The sequence below is a fragment of the Peromyscus maniculatus genome, chromosome 8, assembly GCF_049852395.1.
Source record: "Peromyscus maniculatus bairdii isolate BWxNUB_F1_BW_parent chromosome 8, HU_Pman_BW_mat_3.1, whole genome shotgun sequence".
NCBI classification, from domain to species: domain Eukaryota; kingdom Metazoa; phylum Chordata; class Mammalia; order Rodentia; family Cricetidae; genus Peromyscus; species Peromyscus maniculatus.
Window position 1 is genome coordinate 109,769,290 of NC_134859.1, and position 20,595 is coordinate 109,789,884.

Sequence of the window (20,595 nt, forward strand, 5' to 3'; positions counted from 1 at the left end):
AGCAACAAACTTTTATGCCACTAAACTTTGGATGGTTTGTTATGCAGTGGTGACAACTATGGGTGTTGTCAGTGACATGTAGTGGAAATGCTACCCTAGGAGACAGAGTGAATCCAGGGATTCTGTCCTGTCTAGGAAGAACAGACAAGAGGCAGGCTGTCCAGGCTTCACATACCCAGGGAGCAAGGATGCAAAGACAGCCCAGATTTCCTGGTGTCCACAACCAGCAGCCTAGGGGTTGAAGACCTTCATTTTATATTTCTGGTCCTCCTGTTTTGGATAGTTCTGTGGTGAAACTTCAGTTCTGTGGGTGAAATACCACCTACATCACTCTGTCAAGTCAGGTATGCTGATGGTGAACCTGCATGTGGATCTCTTTACTATGGCACCTGTGAATGCTATTCAACCAGACTAAGGAGTCTCTCCCAAGGGTTTGGGAAGCACCTGGTTTCCTGAGGGTCCTTCTCACCACACTCAGGTACAAAGAAACCCCTCTCAAAGGTTGTGGCTGGCAAACAAGCTGCCATGTTTTAGTGCTTTGTGGATACCTTGTGTCCCATGATGTCATTATACATATGAACACCATGCCAATATGCTCAGGTCCAAGGACAGGGACACTGTACTACTGTGGTCAACATAAGCATAGGAAAATATTTCCAAAGAACTGGCTTTGCCCAGCTGATGAAGTTACCACACATGGGTGGCTTAGTTCAGATTTTTAAACTTAACTCCTGTCCATTCATCTTATATGGACAAGACCAGATTGCCATATTTCCTGGCTTACAAAAAAAAACAGTCTCAAAATTTATTACACTAATGATGGATAAAAAGGTTCTGGCAGTTCAAATGAGAAATGAGAGGGTCTGGCTTACCTGTGGTAGATATGTACCACTGGATGAGGTGTGGGGGCAGGGCCCTGGCTCAGACCCTACAGCAGATACAGAACTATTTGCTTTACTCCCGAATGGGGTCAGCTAGGCAGCCCCAATTACTTGAAGGCTGGATGGGTTGGCCACCTCCACTAGTTTCTTGCCTAGTAAATAGCTAGTGTCAGCTTTTGGCCACAAGCTGATCCCTGGCATCTCTATCTAGGACCATGGTCTCAGGACACATGAATGTACAGCTTCAGTCTCCACCTGTAAATGTACAGATTCCTTGGTGCTATCCCACCTCATCCAGACCTTCTGCAAATGCTAGGGATTATATCTCTGTCCCCGAGACAGGTGCAAAAGAGGAACATAAACATTTCATTACAGAGAACCATTTCAGATCACATATTACTGCAAGGGCAGATCACACACAGTCCCTCAGGGCTGCTGCTTCCCAGATACGTCTTAAAGTGTCATTCTGTCTCCTATTTTATCAGTATCCTCCACACACATTCAAGAACAAAGATGCTTCATAGAACAGGAGAAAGTATTTCACTGTCAGTAGAAGAATAGAATGGCCGGCCATTGTGGAAAGCAGTGAATTCCTCAAAAGCACCCAGAATTACCATCTCACCCAGCAATACCATTCCTATGTTATAAACCCAGAACTGAACAGACTCAGAGAATGCATACCAGTCACTCACAACAGCATCATTCCCAATCACCAAAAGGTAAAGAGGACCTGCTGTTACCAAAACATCATGTGGAGAGAACACACATGATGGACTGTTTTCCAGCTTTAAAATGGAATAAGGCTCTTTACTTTCTACAATGTGTATAAACTCTGAAAACACTGTCTTTAGTGAAATAAGACAAGTTAAAAATGTCAAAGAAAAGAGTTTTTTAAAGAAATAGTTTCATTTATTGTTGCCAAGCAACTTATACTAAGTTACAGACAATCCTATTATGCCTTTAATAGCCAGTGACCACATCAGAAGCACAAGAACTTCAGGGCAGATTAGAAATGCTGAGTTGCCAGCCTCTCTTAGGCAGCCTCAGTCAGCACACGAGCAGCACATCCTCGGCTGCCCACTTTATAAGCTGACCAAGGTAGGAACACTAGGAGTACGCAAACACACAGCAGAGAAAGCAGTTAGTCCTAAAGAACCTCACAGAGCTATCCAGAGAGCAAGCATTGATAGTGAAGACTTAAGGTGCCAAATCTCAGTTCCTGGAGGAAAACATGGGAAGTAGGTAAGAAATAAGGGGGAAACCATCCAGGTGTGTTTAGGCTCAAACTGAAGAAAGTTCATACCTTAGTATATCCCACAGGGCCCAGGCTGAGGAGAGGAGTCTCCGGATTGATGTTGGAGGTCAAGTCAGTAAAGTGCAGTTGAGAGGCTTTAGGCCTACACTATCTGCTCACATGAGGCTAGGTAACCGTGGTCTTGAAGACACTCACTATACTGATGCTCAAGAAGCTGAGTCAAGGACAGTAGAGCAGCCATAAGGCAAGTGCTCCAAACAGGGTAAGGCCCCACAGACTTGCAAGGAAGTACATCTAACCCAGCTCTAGAAATTACATTTGGGTATTGTCTGAGTACGAAAAAATGAATAGGCAGAGTGAAGAGTATGGACAGGTAAGAGAAAGGAAGGGGGATAAAAAGGGAAGCCGTAAATAGGACGGAGACATGTAAGAATTCTGTAAAAAGTGTGAACAGGCAGGAACATAACAAGAGAGAAGGGTGTGAAGAGCCAGGAGGGGCATGGGCAGTTAAGAGAAAAGGCCATGGACAGGTCATAGGGATTTTAGACAGGCAAGAGGAGCATAAAAAAGTAGGAGTGAGCCGGGCGGTGGTGGCGCACACCTTTAATCCCAGCACTCGGGAGGCAGAGCCAGGCGGATCTCTGTGAGTTCGAGGCCAGCCTGGGCTACCAAGTGAGTTCCAGGAAAAGGCGCAAAGCTACACAGAGAAACCCTGTCTCGAAAAACAAAAACAAACAAACAAAAAAAAACAAAAAAAGTAGGAGTGAGAGGCATAGACAGGTAAAATGCGGGCCATACACACGGAGCAAGGAAGGGAGACAGGTAAGAGGGGAGTAGAGAGTAGTAGTGAGGGGAGCCAGCAGCAGAAAGGGAAGGGTGAAGACTGTGAGGGCATCACATAGGTGAGACTACAGAGTACAGGGAACGGAGAGGAGAGCTTTGGTGGCACTAATGGCCACACTAATGATTCCTCCCTTTCCTGTTCTCTTTTATCACCTCCTTCATGCCAGGCTATCCCTTCTTTACAAGAAATCAGATAATCCATTTTCTTAAACTGTCAGTGTAGAGTTCACAGGCAAGGCCTCACTTTCTCTGACACTGCTCTAAAGTCCTAGTCTGAACTTTGCTCTTAGGTTTTTGCCATCAACACTTAGCCAAACACATTTTATGGTATAAAAGCTTAAAAACCAATGAGTGCCTTGGGATGTATACTCAATTAGGTAAAACAAATATAAAAAACAATAAGCCACAAATGTCCTGGGTAAAGTCTCTTTTTCTGTGTAATACAAAGAACATGAGGAGGGTAGATGCTACCCAACTGGAATAAATGCCTGTCTATGTCTTAGCTGTCTACCTTCTTCGCTCCATGTCCATGGTCCTCATTCTACCTGTCCACAAGAGTCTCAGCCAATGGCGGGTCAACAAGAGGCTTCAGTGGCCTCTCATGTCTACAGACAATAGGGTCCTGCGTCACCAGAACCTACAACACAGGAACCATATACAATGCCTTCTAAATCAGCTGTAATTTTTCCTTTATTTAATTTTGTTGAATGGATTACTGAGTGGTCAGCCATGAAAAGACTTAGGCCTAATGGTAAAACCCTCAAATTTACAAACAAAAAAACTGAGCTCTAGGAAGCTCTTTAGGGTGTCTGTTAAAACTGAAGACTCAGGTTCTGCCAGCAATGACATAAAAATATTGGAACAGAGCTGGGCGGTTGTGGCGCACGCCTTTAAACCCAGTACTCGGGAGGCAGAGCCAGGAGGATCTCTGTGAGTTCGAGGCCAGCCTGGGCTACCAAGTGAGTCCCAGGAAAGGCGCAAAGCTACACAGAGAAACCCTTTCTCAAAAAACCAAATATATATATATATATAAACAGCTATTGTACCAGAAGTGTTAGAACCCCAGACAGAGATGGGTACAGGACATAATCAAAGTAACATTATACATATTGAAGCATCTGGACCCTTAAAAAAGAGTAGACCTTTCAACAGTGATATATAAAGTAATAGCATATGAGGGCTGGACATGGTGCCATGCCTTAGTAGCCACAATGTGCTAGGAAGCCTGGGGCCATCCATGACATGACCTAGTTCTCTGTACATTTGTATTAATAAAAATATTAAATATATTTCTCAACTTTAGAAAAATAATTTTTAGAGAAGGCATGCTCTGTAAACAGGAGATAAACAAAAGGGTCTGTAATGGTCTTCCCAGTTGGTACTCCAGCACCTCCTAACACACTACATTTATCTCAATAATTAAGAGTTTGTAAGAAGATCAGGCATGGTGGGACTGGTAAGGGCCATATAAAAAACCCCAACACATAGCAGACAGTCAGACCTTCCCTTCTATGAAGATTGACTGCTGTGGATGATTAATTAAAACACTGATTGGCCAATAGCCAGGCAGGAAGTATAGGTGGGACTAACAGAGCGAAAAATTGAGAGAACAGGAAGGCAGGAGAGAGACCTGCCAGCCACTGCTGCTATGACAAACAAGATGTAAGGTACCGGTAAGCCACGAGGCAACTTATAGATTAATAGAAATGGGTTAATTTAAGATAGAAGAAGTAGATAACAAGAAGCCTGCCACAGCCATACACTTCATAAGTAATATAAGCGTCTATGTGTTTAAATAGGCTGTGGGACTGCCAGGGTTTGGCGGAACCCAGAGAGAAAACTTTCCAGTTACAATTGACTCTGAGCCTAGAGGATGTCACTCAATGGGAAAGGGATAAGCAGAGGTCCCTAGCAATCACCACTTATGCCATACTCATGTCTGAAGCATTTACTCCTGGAGTCCCTAGGTCCAGTTTGGGAGTTGCATGTGACCCAAGAGAAAGAGCCCATATGTGTTGTTGCCATACCCTAAAGCTTTTGTCACATAAGCCATCCCAAGGTTTTGACCAGCTAGGATCCTAAGAGGTAGACAGGCATCCATGCCATACTCTTGTAAAACCAGGTTCAAGGTCTGTACTTCCTCCCATATTCTTGGGAGAACCAGGGAGGCCTATCACAAATAGCTTGGACTTTCAGAAAATAGCAGGTGGTCCTACTACTCTTTCACTGCCACAGAAGTATCCAAAAGGACCTATCCATTCATGATTGGCCCCAGGAAGCACAAGTGTTGGCCTTCAAAGGCTCCTGGGAAGTACCCAGATCTCTCCAGTTCACCTTAGCACTAAATATCAGCTGAGCAACTCATTTTCAAAAGCCTGACCATGCCGGGCGTTGGTGGCGCACGCCTTTAGTCCCAGCACTCGGGAGGCAGAGCCAGGCGGATCTCTGTGAGTTCGAGGCCAGCCTGGGCTACCAAGTGAGCTCCAGGAAAGGCGCAAAGCTACACAGAGAAACCCTGTCTCAAAAAAAACAAAAAACAAAAAACAAAAGCCTGACCAACTGAGGCCTTGAGAAACAGCTGGGCAGACCTCTCTGGACAGGTCAGCCCCAGAGTTACCAAAGTCTTAATTTACAAAGGAAGCATGGGCTTTATGACCCTAAATATTCACCTTATTCCCACAAACACAATTGTGTTATCTTTTTATTTCCCAGAACTCTAGTCTTGGGACTGAGTTCCTTCTGTCTCCTGGGGTCTACTTTATAGCTCTTCAGGACATGGACCTATCACCTGAATCTTACACACTTCTCCATGTTAACTAGCCCAATTTTATGGGGTGTCCCCCAGTAAAATTCTGGTAAATGTTTTATGATTATTTGAATACTTCTTAGAAAAGGTCCAATATACATTCATACACAATCAACATAGTCTACACTGACAAGCACAGAATTCTACATTCAGTAGTTCCTATGATGGGTGTGGTGGTGCACACCTTTAAGTTCAGCACTCAGGAGGCAGAGGTAGATGGATCTCTGTGAGTTTGAGGCCAGCCTGGTCTACGTGGCAAGTTCCAGGCAGCCAAGGCTATATAATGAGACCTGTCTTGAAAAAACAAATTTATTAAATATTTTCTATGAGGATTTTGAAGCTTAAACTTGGAAGATTAGGGCATTCTACAGTCAGAAAAGCCTGGCCACCTGGGAAGGACAAGACAGCACCTTGAGTGGTGAATAAGTGAAGAGTGGGAATTCAGTTAACATGCTTTTTTCCTTTAACTTTTCCTAACGTTCAAATTTCTTTATTTTTAACAGTTACGATTATTTTTATATTAATTTTTCTAGTTACTGTACAAAATAATGAGTTTTATAACTATTTTCACACATATGTATTATTGTACTTTGCTCACATTCACCACCGCCCCACTACCTTTTCTTGGCTCTCCTCTCCCCCAATTTGTTTATGAATAGTCGAGCTTATTTAAAATGACATCATGCCTGAAATCTCTGCACTCAGGAGGCTGAAGCAGAAGGATGTTGAGTTGGAGGCTAGCCTTGGCTACATAGTGAGATCTTGCATCAAAAAAACCCAACAATAATGATGATGATAATAATAATAATAATAATAATAATAATGCAATTTTCAAAATAAAATTTTAAAACATAGTTTTCCATATACACAAAACCTAACCTCCTAGGGAGAGATTCTGAACTCATACTGGGCATTCACTATATTGAATGAAAGTTGCTTTCTCAGAAGACACAAAACAATGATCCACGTCTCAAGCCATCTTGATGTACTGAGAGTACAGTGGTTCTGTTGGTACGGTGCTACCTTCCTGCTCTCACAGGCACAGTTGTATGGGACAGTCACAAACTGCCCAATGTCTGTTTTGTGCACATTCAAAAATTCACTTAGTGTACTCCTTTCTATTCACAGTATGCAACCCTGTGACAGCAACATGAAGCCAGGGCTCTGTGGCAGATGCTGGGCCTTGACTGCCTCTGTACAAGGTGACAAGACAGTCTCTGCCTGCCTGTGGGGAATAGACAGGGGACCCCACAGAGGAAAACCATAATCATTAACTCCATGATGCCCATAAATCCTCATTCAATAGAATTGATGAGATATAAGTTAGTGGCTATGAGGTGAGCCTATGTCTGGTCTCACACCAGCATACCAGTATTACCAGCATCCTCTATCTACTTCTATATCCACTCTTCATGCAGAACCACAGCCACCCTTTATCCACGGTCATGGCCACTCTCTGTCCACTGCTAAAGCAATTGTGTATTTGAGTCTGGGGCCACTGTGGCTGCCCATGTTCTGTATATCTACCTGGGACATGATAAAGAAACACAGCATAGAGACTATAATGCTTTCTTTGGTACCTGAGATAATGTCCTACATTGACCTGACCCATGAAAGAACAAAACAACATGGGTATGCCCCAACTAGACACTTTCTAGTTAATAATGTGTAGATGACTGAAGATACAAAGACCACACCCTGACAGAAAATGTCAAGAAGTTGGACATGGTCCCAGGGGGCTCTAACCTGAAGCAGTTGAGCCTATACAAGGTCAAACACCCAGTGGTTGTCACCTGTGTCAATAGCTGATCAGACGTCAACTGGTTGATCCAACGTGTGTATCGCTCTGTAGAGTCTGGAGGGTCTCTCTTCACTTGGCATCCTATGATCTGTGAAGAAGAACAACAAATAGATTTTAAGGTTCTGTAAGTAAGTGTGAAATCCATGGATTGGGGGCTGATTTAGGCAAAAATCCCTGGCATCAAGAGGTAGAGAGAACAGAATGTCAGGCCCACATGCGGCAGTCCTAAGAAGTGTCTTAATAGTGAAAAGCTAATACTGCCCTCAGGTAGCCCTAAACATCATTCCCCCTTGCATGCAATCAGATTAAGATGAGCCGGATATGAGCTCCCAACACCTGAATATTTCCAACAACTCACTTTGTGAACTATTGATAACTTTGAAAAATTATCACCAGTCATTGAGAATATTCTGGGCTCAGTCTTAAGAAAATAGAACCATGAATAAAGATGGGTTGAAATTACAAGTTCAAGTACTTCAAGGCAGCCTCCTTCCATCCAGATTCTTCTCTTTACAAGGCAGCACCCTAATCCCACATTTCCTTTCCAGGGAAAAGATGGCATTGTGTGGTGGTTTGAATAAGAATGGTTCCCAAAGGTTCACAGATTTGAATCTTGGTCATCAGGGAGTAACGCTACTTGGCAGGGATTAGAAGGTCTGACCTTGGAGGAAATATGTCACTGGGGGTAGGCTTTGGGGTTTCAAAAGCTCAAACCAGGTCCAATGTCTCTCTCTTCCTGCTGCCTATGGACTCTGATGTAGAACTCTCAGCTACTTCTCCAGCACCATGTCTGCCTATATGCTGCCATGTTCCCTTGCCATGGTAATAATGGACTAAACCTCTGAAACTGTAAGCAAGCCCAGGTTAAATGCTTTTTTTAAAATAAGAGTTGCCTTGGTCATGGTGTCTCTTCACAGCAATAGAAAACTGACTAAGATAGCATGTCCCATTTCAGAACATAGCTCTACCTCAGAATATGTCCTATTGCTTCAAAAGCATGGCTTCTTTTCAGAATGGCTCCTGTCTTAATTAAGGCTTTTATTGCTGTGAAGAGACATCATGACCACGGTAACTCTTATAAATGAAAACATTTCATGGAGTGAGCTCCCTCACAGTTTCAGAGGTTCAGTCCATTATTATCCTGATGGGCAGCATGGTGGCATGCAGGCAGATGTGGTGTTGGCTACATATTGGATTACAGCCAAAAGCAAGTCACACTGAGGGAAGCTTGAGCAAGAGACTTCAAATCCGCCCCCATTGTGGCACATTTCTTTCAACAAGGCCACACTTCCTAATAGTGCCACTAGCTTTGGGGGCCATTTTATCCAAACCACCACAGCTCCAACCTCCTCAGAAAATGGTCCTATATCAGAATGCACCCCTACCCCACAACACATCCCAATCCTTTCAGAACATGTCACACTTCCTCAGAACACTGTACCATCTCATAAAACATTCTCTTGGAATATGTCTCCATCATTTCAGAATAGGGTACCACCTGAGAAAAAAATCTCCACTTCAGAAAACATCCCCATAGCTCAAAACACATCCCCATTTTAGAACATGTTCCCGTTCCCTTACAGCATGGTCTCATCTCAAAACATATTGCTACTTCCTCAAAATACAGCCGCATGTCAGAACTTGTTTCCATGTCTTTTGGCTGAAGCTCACGGCATCTCAGTAGGGTCTATCTCTGGGGAGTTTTTGAACAGTCCTAGTATTAGCTGGGTGAGATGCAGATTCCACTAGAACGGCAAAAAGGAGGTGGAGGAAGTGTAGTATCTATTGGCCTAGGTAAGCTGATTGTATGTATGCAAATGAGGCACAGAACAAGGACTAATCAGGAGGGAGCTGTCAAACCCAGGAAGCAAAAGCAAAAGCTCTCCAAAACCTTGAGAGGGTTCTCAACTTGGTTCAGTTCTGTTCCTTTTCTGCTCCCACCCTTGATATTACAGCCATGTTACAGTGGAAGGAAAAAAAGAGAGAAATGGAGGAAGAAATGTGAAGACCATTCCCGACTGTTTTCCCATGGGTGCTGGTTGTGACTGAGGTCAGGCAAAGCAGTCCATTGTGCCTGTAGAGTTAGTACCTCGGGGAGCTGTGGGCTGTCAAATGGCAGCCAATTGCTATCAGTTCCAATTGTCTCTGGGAGCCATTTACCACCATTTACCAAGGCTGAGCAAAAGCAGCCTGTTGCTGACATCAGAAACTGAAGGTGGAACTGAAACTCTATTACCATCTCATAACCTGTCTCTGTCGCCTCAGAACATGGCCTCACCTCGCATCCATTCACACTTCAGAACCTGTCTCCATCTCAGAACACGTCCATTCCTACCTCAGAATGTGTCCCCACCTCAGAAAGCACCCCCATCCCAGAACGTGCCCTACTTCAGAACATGGTCATCAACATTCACACCAATATCACCTGGTGTGGTGCCACATGAACTTCCTGCTGTGACACCTTTTCTGCTCCAGGTCGCGGCTGTGCTGTCTCCTGACCTCAAGCATGACTTCCTCTCTCTCAGCTTCTTCCTTCTACCTAGGCACTAACCTTGGCCCCTGGCATCATAATCTGGATGAACTACCTATGCTTTCTGCTGAAAATGTACTAACATCAGGTCTAAACACTTCCCAGATGCTCAAAGTTCCAGAGAAAGATTGGTCCCTATGTAGATCTTGGAGGCTGCATTCAGATACCAGCTTTATGGCAAAGGATTGGTGGTTATGGGTATATGGGTGGGGCGGGTCATAGCAAGAGGAGCAGAGTGTTTTTCTTGTGTCTGGCCAGGAGAGGGTCTATAGGAAGGGTCTATTAGACCTGTCTATAGGAAGCAGAGAACACTTTCTAGTGGGGCCCCTTCAGAGGACATTGTACTTTTGACACCAGTGTCAATTTCCCCTGGGCTGCTAGTTGAAAGCAAATTACTTATTATTCTCTCTTTCATCTTTCCTCTCCTCTGTCTTCTCTTTAATTTTGTTTTTATTTATTTTTTAATAGGGTCTTCCTATGTAGACCAGGCTGGCCTTAAACTCTGTCAGCCTTGGCTCTTGACTACTTGGATTACAGGTATGCACCACCATGCCCAGTTTGCTCCCCTCTCTCAGAGAAGACTCTGATGTGAGGTCACCATTGTCTCTGCATGATCCCCAGGGCTGTTTGTGGTGGTGTTCTAATTGTACTGAAATGTGATTTTGATTGTATGTTAATAAATAAAGTTATCCGGGGGTCAGAGCTATTAGAGCCATAGCAAGAGTGTGGCGGTGGTGGCACACGCCTTTAATCCCATAGATCTCTGTGTGTTCAGGGATTATTTTCTCTGATTTGTCATTAGGTATTTATTACTTGTATATATTGTATATAGTTATTGTACTTTTGTATATAGTTTTTCTTTTGTTAGTTATAACCTTTTGCTTTTTTTTTTCTTTTTATTAAAATAGAAAAGGGGAAATGTGGTGGTATTCTAATTATACTGAAATGTGATTTTGATTGTATGTTAATAAATAAAGTTATCCGGGGGTCAGAGCTATTAGAGCCATAGCAAGAGTGTGGCGGTGGTGGCACACGCCTTTAATCCCATAGATCTCTGTGTGTTCAGGGATACAGCCAGCATTGGAGACATATGCCTTTAAGACCTGGGGGGCTGTACATACAGACAGTGACGAGGCAGTCACGTGTTTGGGTTTACAACCAATGAGAAGGCAGAACAAAATACTATAAAAAGATGGACAGACAGGACATAGCTCTCTTTCGGGAAGCTGGGACACCGCAGGAGGAAGGGTGAGATTTTAGCTCTGAGCTCTGACCTCTCTGCTTTCTCTTTTACATTGGTTCTGTGTTTCTTATTTAATAAGACTGTTGGTTACATCTACAGCTGTTTCTGGAAGCTCACAGGACTACGAAGCCCAGTCTTCCTCTGTATAATCATTTCTGAACCTCATCTGAAATGCCTCAGAAGCACCATGTGAAGCCTATGGCTGCCATGGGAAGGTCCTATGGAAAAGATGAGCAAATAGTATTCTTCATGCCATGGCCTCCAGTGTAGCCCAAACTACAGTACACAGCAGCCTGAGACACCCTGTCTCTATACGACCCTGTAATCCTGTAAGGACCAAGGACACTGTCTGAAATATTTTCCACCTGCTCCAGTGTTCATTTCAAATTAAATTGCTCTGACAGCTTCCATATCTTGAACTGTAGGCCTCATGCTTTCTGACCCTAGCCTGGGTTTGGGGCTCACTGGGCTAGTGTCTTTGTACTCTTGGCTGATAAGTTCTCCAAGACTTCCTCAGATAAATCCCACAGAAAAGCCACTGCACAACAGACCCAGAAATCCACTGGCACTGTGCTTCCTCTGATCAGCTGCTTTTCCTCTCCTCACTGGGGTCACTTCTTGAACTGTAGCTCACACTGAGAAAACTGCCATCATAATCTGGGAAGTGTTCCTGCCTCACATGCACTGAACTCAGGATAAGGCTCCTGTGTTGTGGGGAGGACAAGGGTTAGTGGCTTTAATACGTTCAGGCATTTGAATATTTGGCCTCCAGTTGGTGGCACTATTTGGGGAGATTTAGGAGGTGTGGACTTGCTGGAAGAATGTCACTGGGGCTGGGCTTTGAGGGTTCACAATCTTTGCTTCATGCTTGCATTTGAAAAACGTGATCCCTCAGATTCCTGCTCCAGATGCCATGCTGCTATACCTCCCCATCACTATCCCTCTAGAACCATAAGCCAAAATCAGCTCTTTCTGTCCTAAGTTGCCTTAGTCAGGGTCGCAGCAACAGAAAAATAACTAATACATTTGGTGATGGTGTGCTTGGGGTTGAAGTTCGTGCCTCACACAATGGACAAGAATCAGTGAAACCATAGTTGAGTTGAAGCTCTTACATTACTGGGTAGACAAAGGTCAGAAATTCTACTTAGGGGCAAAGCTCCTACCATACTGTATGCTCTGGAGTAAATGAGACTTTATCCAGAAGTGAAGCTCCTGCTTTGCTAGGTGATAAGTGGTGAGACTGTATCTAAAGTGAAGTAAAGCTTTCACTTTCCTGAGTAGACAAGGGTTGGTGAGGCTCCTTGGGATAGGTTCCTACCTTACCAAGAGGATGAAGGTCAGTGAGAATCTAATTAAGGATGACCACTCACCTCATAAGCAGTCAATAACAACATATAGCTGGGGGAAATATGGAATATTCCATTACACTGTGTGAATATATGTCACTGTGATTGGTTTAATTAAGAAGCTGACTGGCTTATAGCTAGGAAGGATAAAATTAGGTGGGAGAACCAGACTGTAGCTGGAGTTTTCTCTCTAGGTCTTGCCAAGCCCTGGCAGTCCCTTAGCCCACTTATAAAATAAACATACAGATGCTTATATTATTTAAACTGCTTGGCCATTTGCTGTGGGTTGGTCTGTATGTCAAATTGCTCTGATTGGTCAATAAATAAAACACTGGTTGGCCAGTGGCCAGGCAGGAAGTAGGTGGGACAAGGAGAGAGGAGAATTCTGGGAAGCAGAAGGCGGAGGCAGAGAGACACTGCAGCCGCCGCCATGACCAGCAGCATGTGAAGATGCCAGTAAGCCACCAGCCACGTGGCAAGGCATAGATTTATGGAAATGGATTAATTTAAACTATAAGAACAGTTAGCAAGAAGCCTGCCACGGCCATACAGTTTGTATGCAATATAAGTCTCTGTGTTTACTTGGTTGGGTCTGAGCGGCTGTGGGACTGGTGGTTGACAAAGATTTGTCCTGACTGTGGGCAAGGCCGGAAAACTCTAGCTACAGCCATTAGCTCAGACCTATCATTGTCTAGTTCTTACTCTTATATTCAGCCCATTTCTATTAATCTATACTTTGCCACATGGCTCGTGGCTTACTGGTACCTTACATCTTTCTTGTCCTGGCGGCAGCTGCAGGCAGTCTCCTCCTTCCCTTCCTATTCCCTTAATTCTCCTCTCTGTTAGTACTGCCTATACTTCCTGTCTGGCTACTGGCCAATCAGTGTTTTTTTTTGTTTTGTTTTGGTTTTTTTTTTTTTGTTTGTTTGTTTTTTGTTTTTTGGTTTTTGGTTTTTCGAGACAGGGTTTCTCTGTGTAGCCTTGCGCCTTTCCTGGAACTCACTTTGGAAACCAGGCTGGCCTCGAACTCACAGAGATCCGCCTGCCTCTGCCTCCCGAGTGCTGGGATTAAAGGCGTGCGCTACCACCGCCCGGCTCAGTGTTTTATTTACTAACATATTTGCCATACAGAACATCCCACAGCACCAGACTAAGAGAAAGCTGAGAAAAAGGAGGAGGAGGAGTCTGAGGAGTCATCAGGAGATACAGAGGAAGCAGGAGATGAACTTGCCATACTAAAAAAGGTATCACCATGTGGCAGAGCATAGATAAGAAATATGGGTTATTTTAAAATTTAAGAGCTCGTTAGTAACAAGCCTGAGCTATCAGTCGAGCATTTATAATTAATAATAAGTCTCTGTGTGGTTATTTGGTAATTGTCGGGTGGGAAAGGAAAGTCCACCTACAAGGGGAGCTCCTACCTCACAGGTTAAATGAGGGTCAGTGGGACTACAGTTGTAGGGAAGCTCCTGTCTCATTTAGTAGGTAAGAGTTCAAAGACATAGGGCTAGGAAATGCTAGCTCTGCCGTCTTTGAAAGTACTTCCTGAGCTATGAGATGATGAGAAAGCTTACCCTGTACAGACAGACCCTGGGAGAGGAAGGCTGGTGCCTCCTCAACTCATCTACATTAGACCTTCTGACTGATGTTCTTGTGCCTATTTCTAATACTGAGCTTGATTTTTGGAGCCCACAGGATACTCCTGACACTGACAGCACATAGTCACACATCCTATGTACAAGGATTCCAAAAAGAACTATTAGCCATCTAGTGTTTATTTGTACAGAGGCCACTCACCACCATGCTTGTCTGTAGTGGGCCACACAAGTGGGATGATGTTATTTTCCTGACTTCACCCTTGGTATTCCTGAAGCTATGATTACCACCACTCTTTTCTTCTGCTCAGGAATCCAGTGGGAAGGCCCCTTGTGACCATCTGAGGATCCTGCAGAGCCAACATGAAGCTTCCCACACTATCCTATCAGCTCCAGAACTTTTTAGGCTGCAAAGGTTCAGGAGACTGATGATAGGAATTAAAAAAATAATAATAATAAATTACATTTAGAGCTTCTAATAATGCCTAAAATATAAAATTCAACAACTCTGCAGTGATTCAAACAATGGAACACATTATAACAGCTGCCATCATGGGTCTTCCCTTCCTAAGTAAGTGGTTTTCTTGTAAATGGCCTAAAAGAAGTAACAACAGGGTAGGAACATACTGCCAACATTCATTTCATTCCTTCTGAACAAAGTAAGCATAATAATCAACATAGCCACCAACCAGCAACTACAGATTAGGACTTTGTAAGCCATGATTTTAAACCCAGAATCACAGTAACTGTTTCTTCTCAGGCCAATTTTGTGTTACAGAGCCAATCTGTCCTGACATACTGAGTCACCAGACACTAAGGTTGGGAGGAAAATGCAGCACAAGGTTCTCTACTGAATGCTGGACAGAGTATCTAAGAATTCAATGACATTGAACAAGAAAAGTCATAATCTAGAACTTTAAGCAGGATATAAAAATGCAAATCAAGGCTGATTTAACTATAAGAAAATTGACAGTTTCATTTTTTAAATCCCTAAACACCTCTAAATATCACAGTTCATTTCAATGAATGGCACAAAAACTGCAGAATTAAGTCCATTAATGCAGCTAATCTGTTTAGTTTTAGTTTGGGGGTAGAAATAAAAGAAAACATCTGAAAAGAATATGGCTCTCTAAAATGTCAGTACTTGTTACAAAATTCTTTACATGTGCCGGGCGGTGGTGGCGCACGCCTTTAATCCCAGCACTCGGGAGGCAGAGGCAGGCGAATCTCTGTGAGTTCGAGGCCAGCCTGGACTACCAAGTGAGTCCCAGGAAAAGGCGCAAAGCTACAGAGAGAAACCCTGTCTCGAAAAACCAAAAAAAAAAAAAAAAATTCTTTACATGTTTCCAGTGTATATAATATTAAAATAATTGGAAACTCCCATTTCTGAATAAAACATATGGCATCTTACATGAGAACCTGAACCCCAGCCACAGACCTGTTTTCTGCTGGGGTAGAGACAGGCTCGTGTGCTTTGATTTCAGAGGGGCATGATTGTTGGGACAATGAAGTACAGAGGAACATGTCCTGCAGAGTCAGAGGCAGCAAGTAGTCTCAATTCAGAGCAGTGTGATTCTGATCCTTTGTCCGTTATTCTCTGACTTCCAAAACTAACATTATCTCACTGTCAGCTACTGGAGAGGAACTTCTGTAAATCCTAGCCTTTATGTTTCCTTTATATAGACAGCACAAAATCTACCTAGGAGGACTTACTCCTAACAAACAGCCCACACCAGAAAACAGTCCGTTTCTCCATATGATAAGGATACCTGACAACAGCTTTGGAGGCTGGGGTAGCAAACCCTGAACTGTTGGGTGAGATCCAGTGATTTCCATCCTGGGGAGCTAAAGGACACCACTGTGTAGCATGAGTCTTAAAGAGTCTTATTAATAAAATCAAACCTGTGGCCAGTTATTGGGGTAAATACTGGAAGATCAGAGAGACAGAACAAGCCACAGCTAACCTCACCTGGCCAACTTCTCAGCTGATCTTGTTTCCTCAGACTGGAAGCCTCTGTGTCCTCATATCTGAATGGCTCTCAGCTGAACTGTGCTGCTCAAAAACCTAAAAGCTTAACCAGCCCAATTGCTTAACCAGCCAAAAGCTTCTAGTTTCTGGTCCTCATGCCTTATATACCTTTCTGCTTTCTACCATCACTTCCTGGGATTAAAGGCTCACTTTCTGGGATTAAAGGCATGAGTCACCATGCTTGGCTGTATCCTTGAACAGATCAATTTCTGCCTCTGGAATGTTAGGATTAAAGGCGTGTGCTACCACCACCTATCCTAAGTATCTAGTGGCTTTTCTGTTCTCTGACCCCAGATAAGTTTATTAGGGTACACAATATTTTGGGGAACACAATACCACCACACCACTGCCCGGTGTAAATGGAATTACCATAGGCTCCATGACAGCACATGCTGTCAGATACTATTGGCCATCTTCCAACATCTTTCCCAATTAGAAAGGGGGAATATAGAATATTCTATGCCTTTGAACTTTAAAAAAGCAACTTCTAGAGTCTGTGGTCACTGAACACTATGATTTGTGGTTCCTTAGCTCTGTTTACTCATGACCCTTTCAGGACACAATGAATGTTACAGTTCTTCATTTCTCTCACTGAAATATGCCTCACAGAAGTCCTGCAGACACTCTGGGGCCCTGAGTCCCCAGAACCTTTTGTAATCATGGTGAAGATAGCTCATTGATCCCCTCTGCTCCTAGGAGGATAGTGTATATTCTGTCTGTATTTTTATCTATTCTCACATACTAACACACACTACTGCCTACGTAGGCAGAGTAGCTTGTGTCTCTGCCCTAAAACTCTATACTAGAAGTGGTTCTGAGATCTCCCATGGCAAAGCTCAGCATCTACCCTATATGCAGACAGAAGTGGCATCAAGGGTAGGTTGGGTAGGATGGGCTTGGAAAGACAGGCTGAGGCAGGCAGTCTGAGTAATAGGGACTGATCTGGGCACATACCCTACCTGGAACAACCCTCAACCCCCAAGAGTCACAGAGCTACCACAGGGATATAAAGGTACTATCCACTGCCCAGGGACCTCTCAAGGGCAATCAAGGCATTTCCTCTTGTCTTACAGGTATACTCCACAGCATCATCAATACCAGCTCAGGGTATATAGGTCTTCAGCCTCTGACTTGAAATAGGATAGGGAACTCCCTACTCCAGGAAAGGCAGGCCTGAGGTCTGTGTCTATATACCCAAGTGCCAGTGACTAGTCCTTAGGATCAAAGGGAGAGGAAGGTGTGAAATAAGTAAAAGGTGCCAATTTAGTAAAAGCAGACACTATGTGAGCTACATTCAGAATTCACAGAATAATGCTTGTTAGAGGAAAACCAGTTGCCCTGATAGTAAGGTTGAACTGAATGCCTAAAAGCATCCCTCGAGAAGGTTGTTTTATGAGCTTTTCCCTCTGGATGGACCAGTGTAATATGGAAATAAAGGCTGGTGTAGTCCAACTTGACTTCATATGGAGTCAAACTCCCTATTAGGAAGCAACTGCCTGTCCCAGGCAAGTGGCTACATGGTAAAGGAACAGAAAGAGACAGAAAGGGAGAGAGGAAGAAGAAAGAAATCTTTCCGTTTCAAAGTGACAAGTACTTCCCCAAATGATAGCAGGATAGAAAGACAGTGAATGTTAAGGGGACACAGGCAGAGAAAGGAGCCCTTCACCCAGGAAGGAGTTGGCATGAAGTCGAATTCCAGTATAATAATAAAAATCTGCCGTGGAAGTTAACTACATAGGGACAATTTGTTTTTATACAGAGATATTTCAAGTAAGAGTGTTAAAACACCAACAAACATGCTTAAGGGTAAGCATGTATGACCCTGTTGCATTTGCCCCGCTTTTTTTCCAGCTGTAAAACTTATATTTTCTAAGAATCTCACAAGAGTGTAAACTTTGTTTACAGTAAAAGCATGTTCAACTCCCTGTAACCTAATATAGTAAAGATTCCTTCAACTCTTCTGACCTATGGTTTTACCTTATTAACCTTTAATCCTGTCCAATGTACCTCAGGAACTACCCTCTGATCTCATTTACAAATGAAACAAAAAAAGAATTTCTTAGAATCCTTTAAATAATCTAACTTCCAGAAGCCACCAAAATTATATGTATAGCTATTTTTATTCATTCATTCATTCATTCATTCATTCACTTATTTATTTTCTGGTTTTTCAAGACAGGGTTTCTCTGTGTAGCTTTGCAGACCAGGAACTCGCTTTGTAGACCAGGCTGGCCTTGAACTCACAGAAATCCACCTGCCTCTGCTTTCTGAGTGCTGGAATTAAAGGCATGCGCCACCACCTCCTGGCTATGTATAGCTATTGATATGACCCTTAAGTGACTCTCTTGAGAAGTCTATGCCAGTCCTTGGGGGTACAGAATCTTTTCCTAAATACTTGTCTACTAATGCTCTGCTTAAATCTATGTTAAAATCTCTTCTTAATAAACTCCAACTCTACTTCATAGTGACTTGACCTGAATTTCTTTTCTTTGGTGAAGTTAAGAATTCTGATCTCACTTAATGGAGTTCTCTCAAAAGAGCACCTTAGGCCTCTATAGGCATCAAGGTAGAGTTGTAGCTCCAGTTCCTACTCCTGTTCCCACTAACCAGAAGCATGTTTATCTTCAAAAGGAGCCATCCTTAAAGGCTCAGAAACATGGCAGTCACAAATCTCCCCTTAATTTGACGATCTGACTGTAAACAGATTCTTTCTAATCCCAATGAATAAAATCTCTATTTTAAAAAAATTACTAGCATTTCATTAAAAGTGGTGACAACACAGGAAAGGTGTTGTACTCACGCTTGTTGGGTGCTGAACAGCAGCTTCATGTTGCAGCCTCACTCTCTGGGGCATCATAACATCATCCTGCATCAAGAGCACATCTTACATTACTACAAAGCAATTCCAGCACAGTAAGAAAGGTACCCAGCCCAAGAACACAGCAAACAATGTGAGTAGGAACCTCAGGTATTCACAAACCAGGACCCTCTTTGGTCACCAAGGAAAGGCAACTATGTGACTGGTGGGGAAAAAAGAAAATCCGGCAGTCCAAGCACACTTAGGATGAAGAACAAGGACACCCATGTGTCTGTGTGAAGTATCATAGTTGTTCTCAGAGATGTTTTGGCATCATCCAGTAAAGCTGGAGGTACAGATTCCCTAAGACTTAATAATTTTACCTTCTTTATAGAAAAGATCCTCTACCCAAGTAGGATTTGGACAGCACTTTCCAGACATAGAATATTCAAGTCAATAAATATCAGACGGTAAAACAAACTACAGCCAACACTGCTCTCAAAGGCCACTCGGTGGGGAATGCAGTCACAGCTGTTCAGATCAGTAAATCCAGACAAAAGAGCAGATACAGTATCACTTCACATACTTAATTTCAAACCTTAGGAAAGTTGACCGCATTATTTATTAAGTGCACACATAATGAAAACAATAAAGACAGGTGAGGGCAGTGTGGCCCCAAAAGCCCAAACTGAGGTCCCTTTGAACAGGAAGTTGCTGGAAGCAGCATCATGGCAGATACCTGACGTGTTGGCAACAGGTGGCTCCTTATATATGCTCCACAATATAAGGTTTTGAGCATTTTTCTGTAGGAATGTTTCATTTCATAGTAAAATAAGGTATTTTCAGTGAATGAATAACCAACAAAGATTTAAGTATTTAAAGGGGTATGGGAGTAGGTGACAGGGGAAATACTTCTAATGTAATGTTACAATGACTGGACCAGAAATTAAAGGGCCACCTGCCACTCTGGACTCCTTATGCCCATAAATAAGCAGATAAAGAAAGGTTATGGTGTATGCCAACGGGGCTGACCCAGACTATCAGGGAAAACCAGATGACTACTCTACAAAAGAGACATATATATAAGCCAATGGCCAACATATCCATGGGCCCTGGTATGCATGTTCTAAGAAGCCAGGGGCCTAACCTATAAAATAATTTAGATACATAAAAGTTGTATTTTTTTTAAGACAGACTTTGTTTGCTTTGCTTTAGTCTATCAGGGTTTCTAAGGACAGCACAATTTGTATACAGTCTCTGTTCATCCATTATAATCAAGTGTCCTATTCCTAAGAATGCCCATAAATATGACAGTTCTCTAACAGTCTGCTAGTGTTCTCCGTCAGTGCTCAGTCTGCACACAGTAACTGGTTTCTAATTTCTGTTATAATAAACAACTGTGAAAATCAGGAGTCAAGGGGACAAGCATTTTAAGTTCTTAAACAAAAATGCACAATCATGCTGTCAAT

General features: G+C 43.1%; 1 protein-coding gene across 3 annotated transcripts in view; it reads right to left on the reverse strand.

The window, feature by feature from the left end:
• The window catches only part of Qtgal (queuosine-tRNA galactosyltransferase), a 64,243-nt gene that overhangs the window by 22,840 nt on the left and 20,808 nt on the right, over nt 1-20,595 (reverse strand). For all 3 annotated transcript variants that reach the window (XM_006987621.4, XM_076543970.1, XM_076543971.1), the window contains exons 5-6: nt 19,130-19,195; nt 7,579-7,674 (exon numbers count right to left, since the gene is read on the reverse strand). In XM_006987621.4, the coding sequence (XP_006987683.1) occupies nt 7,579-7,674; nt 19,130-19,195 (162 nt within the window). The remainder of the gene's footprint in view (nt 1-7,578; nt 7,675-19,129; nt 19,196-20,595) is intronic.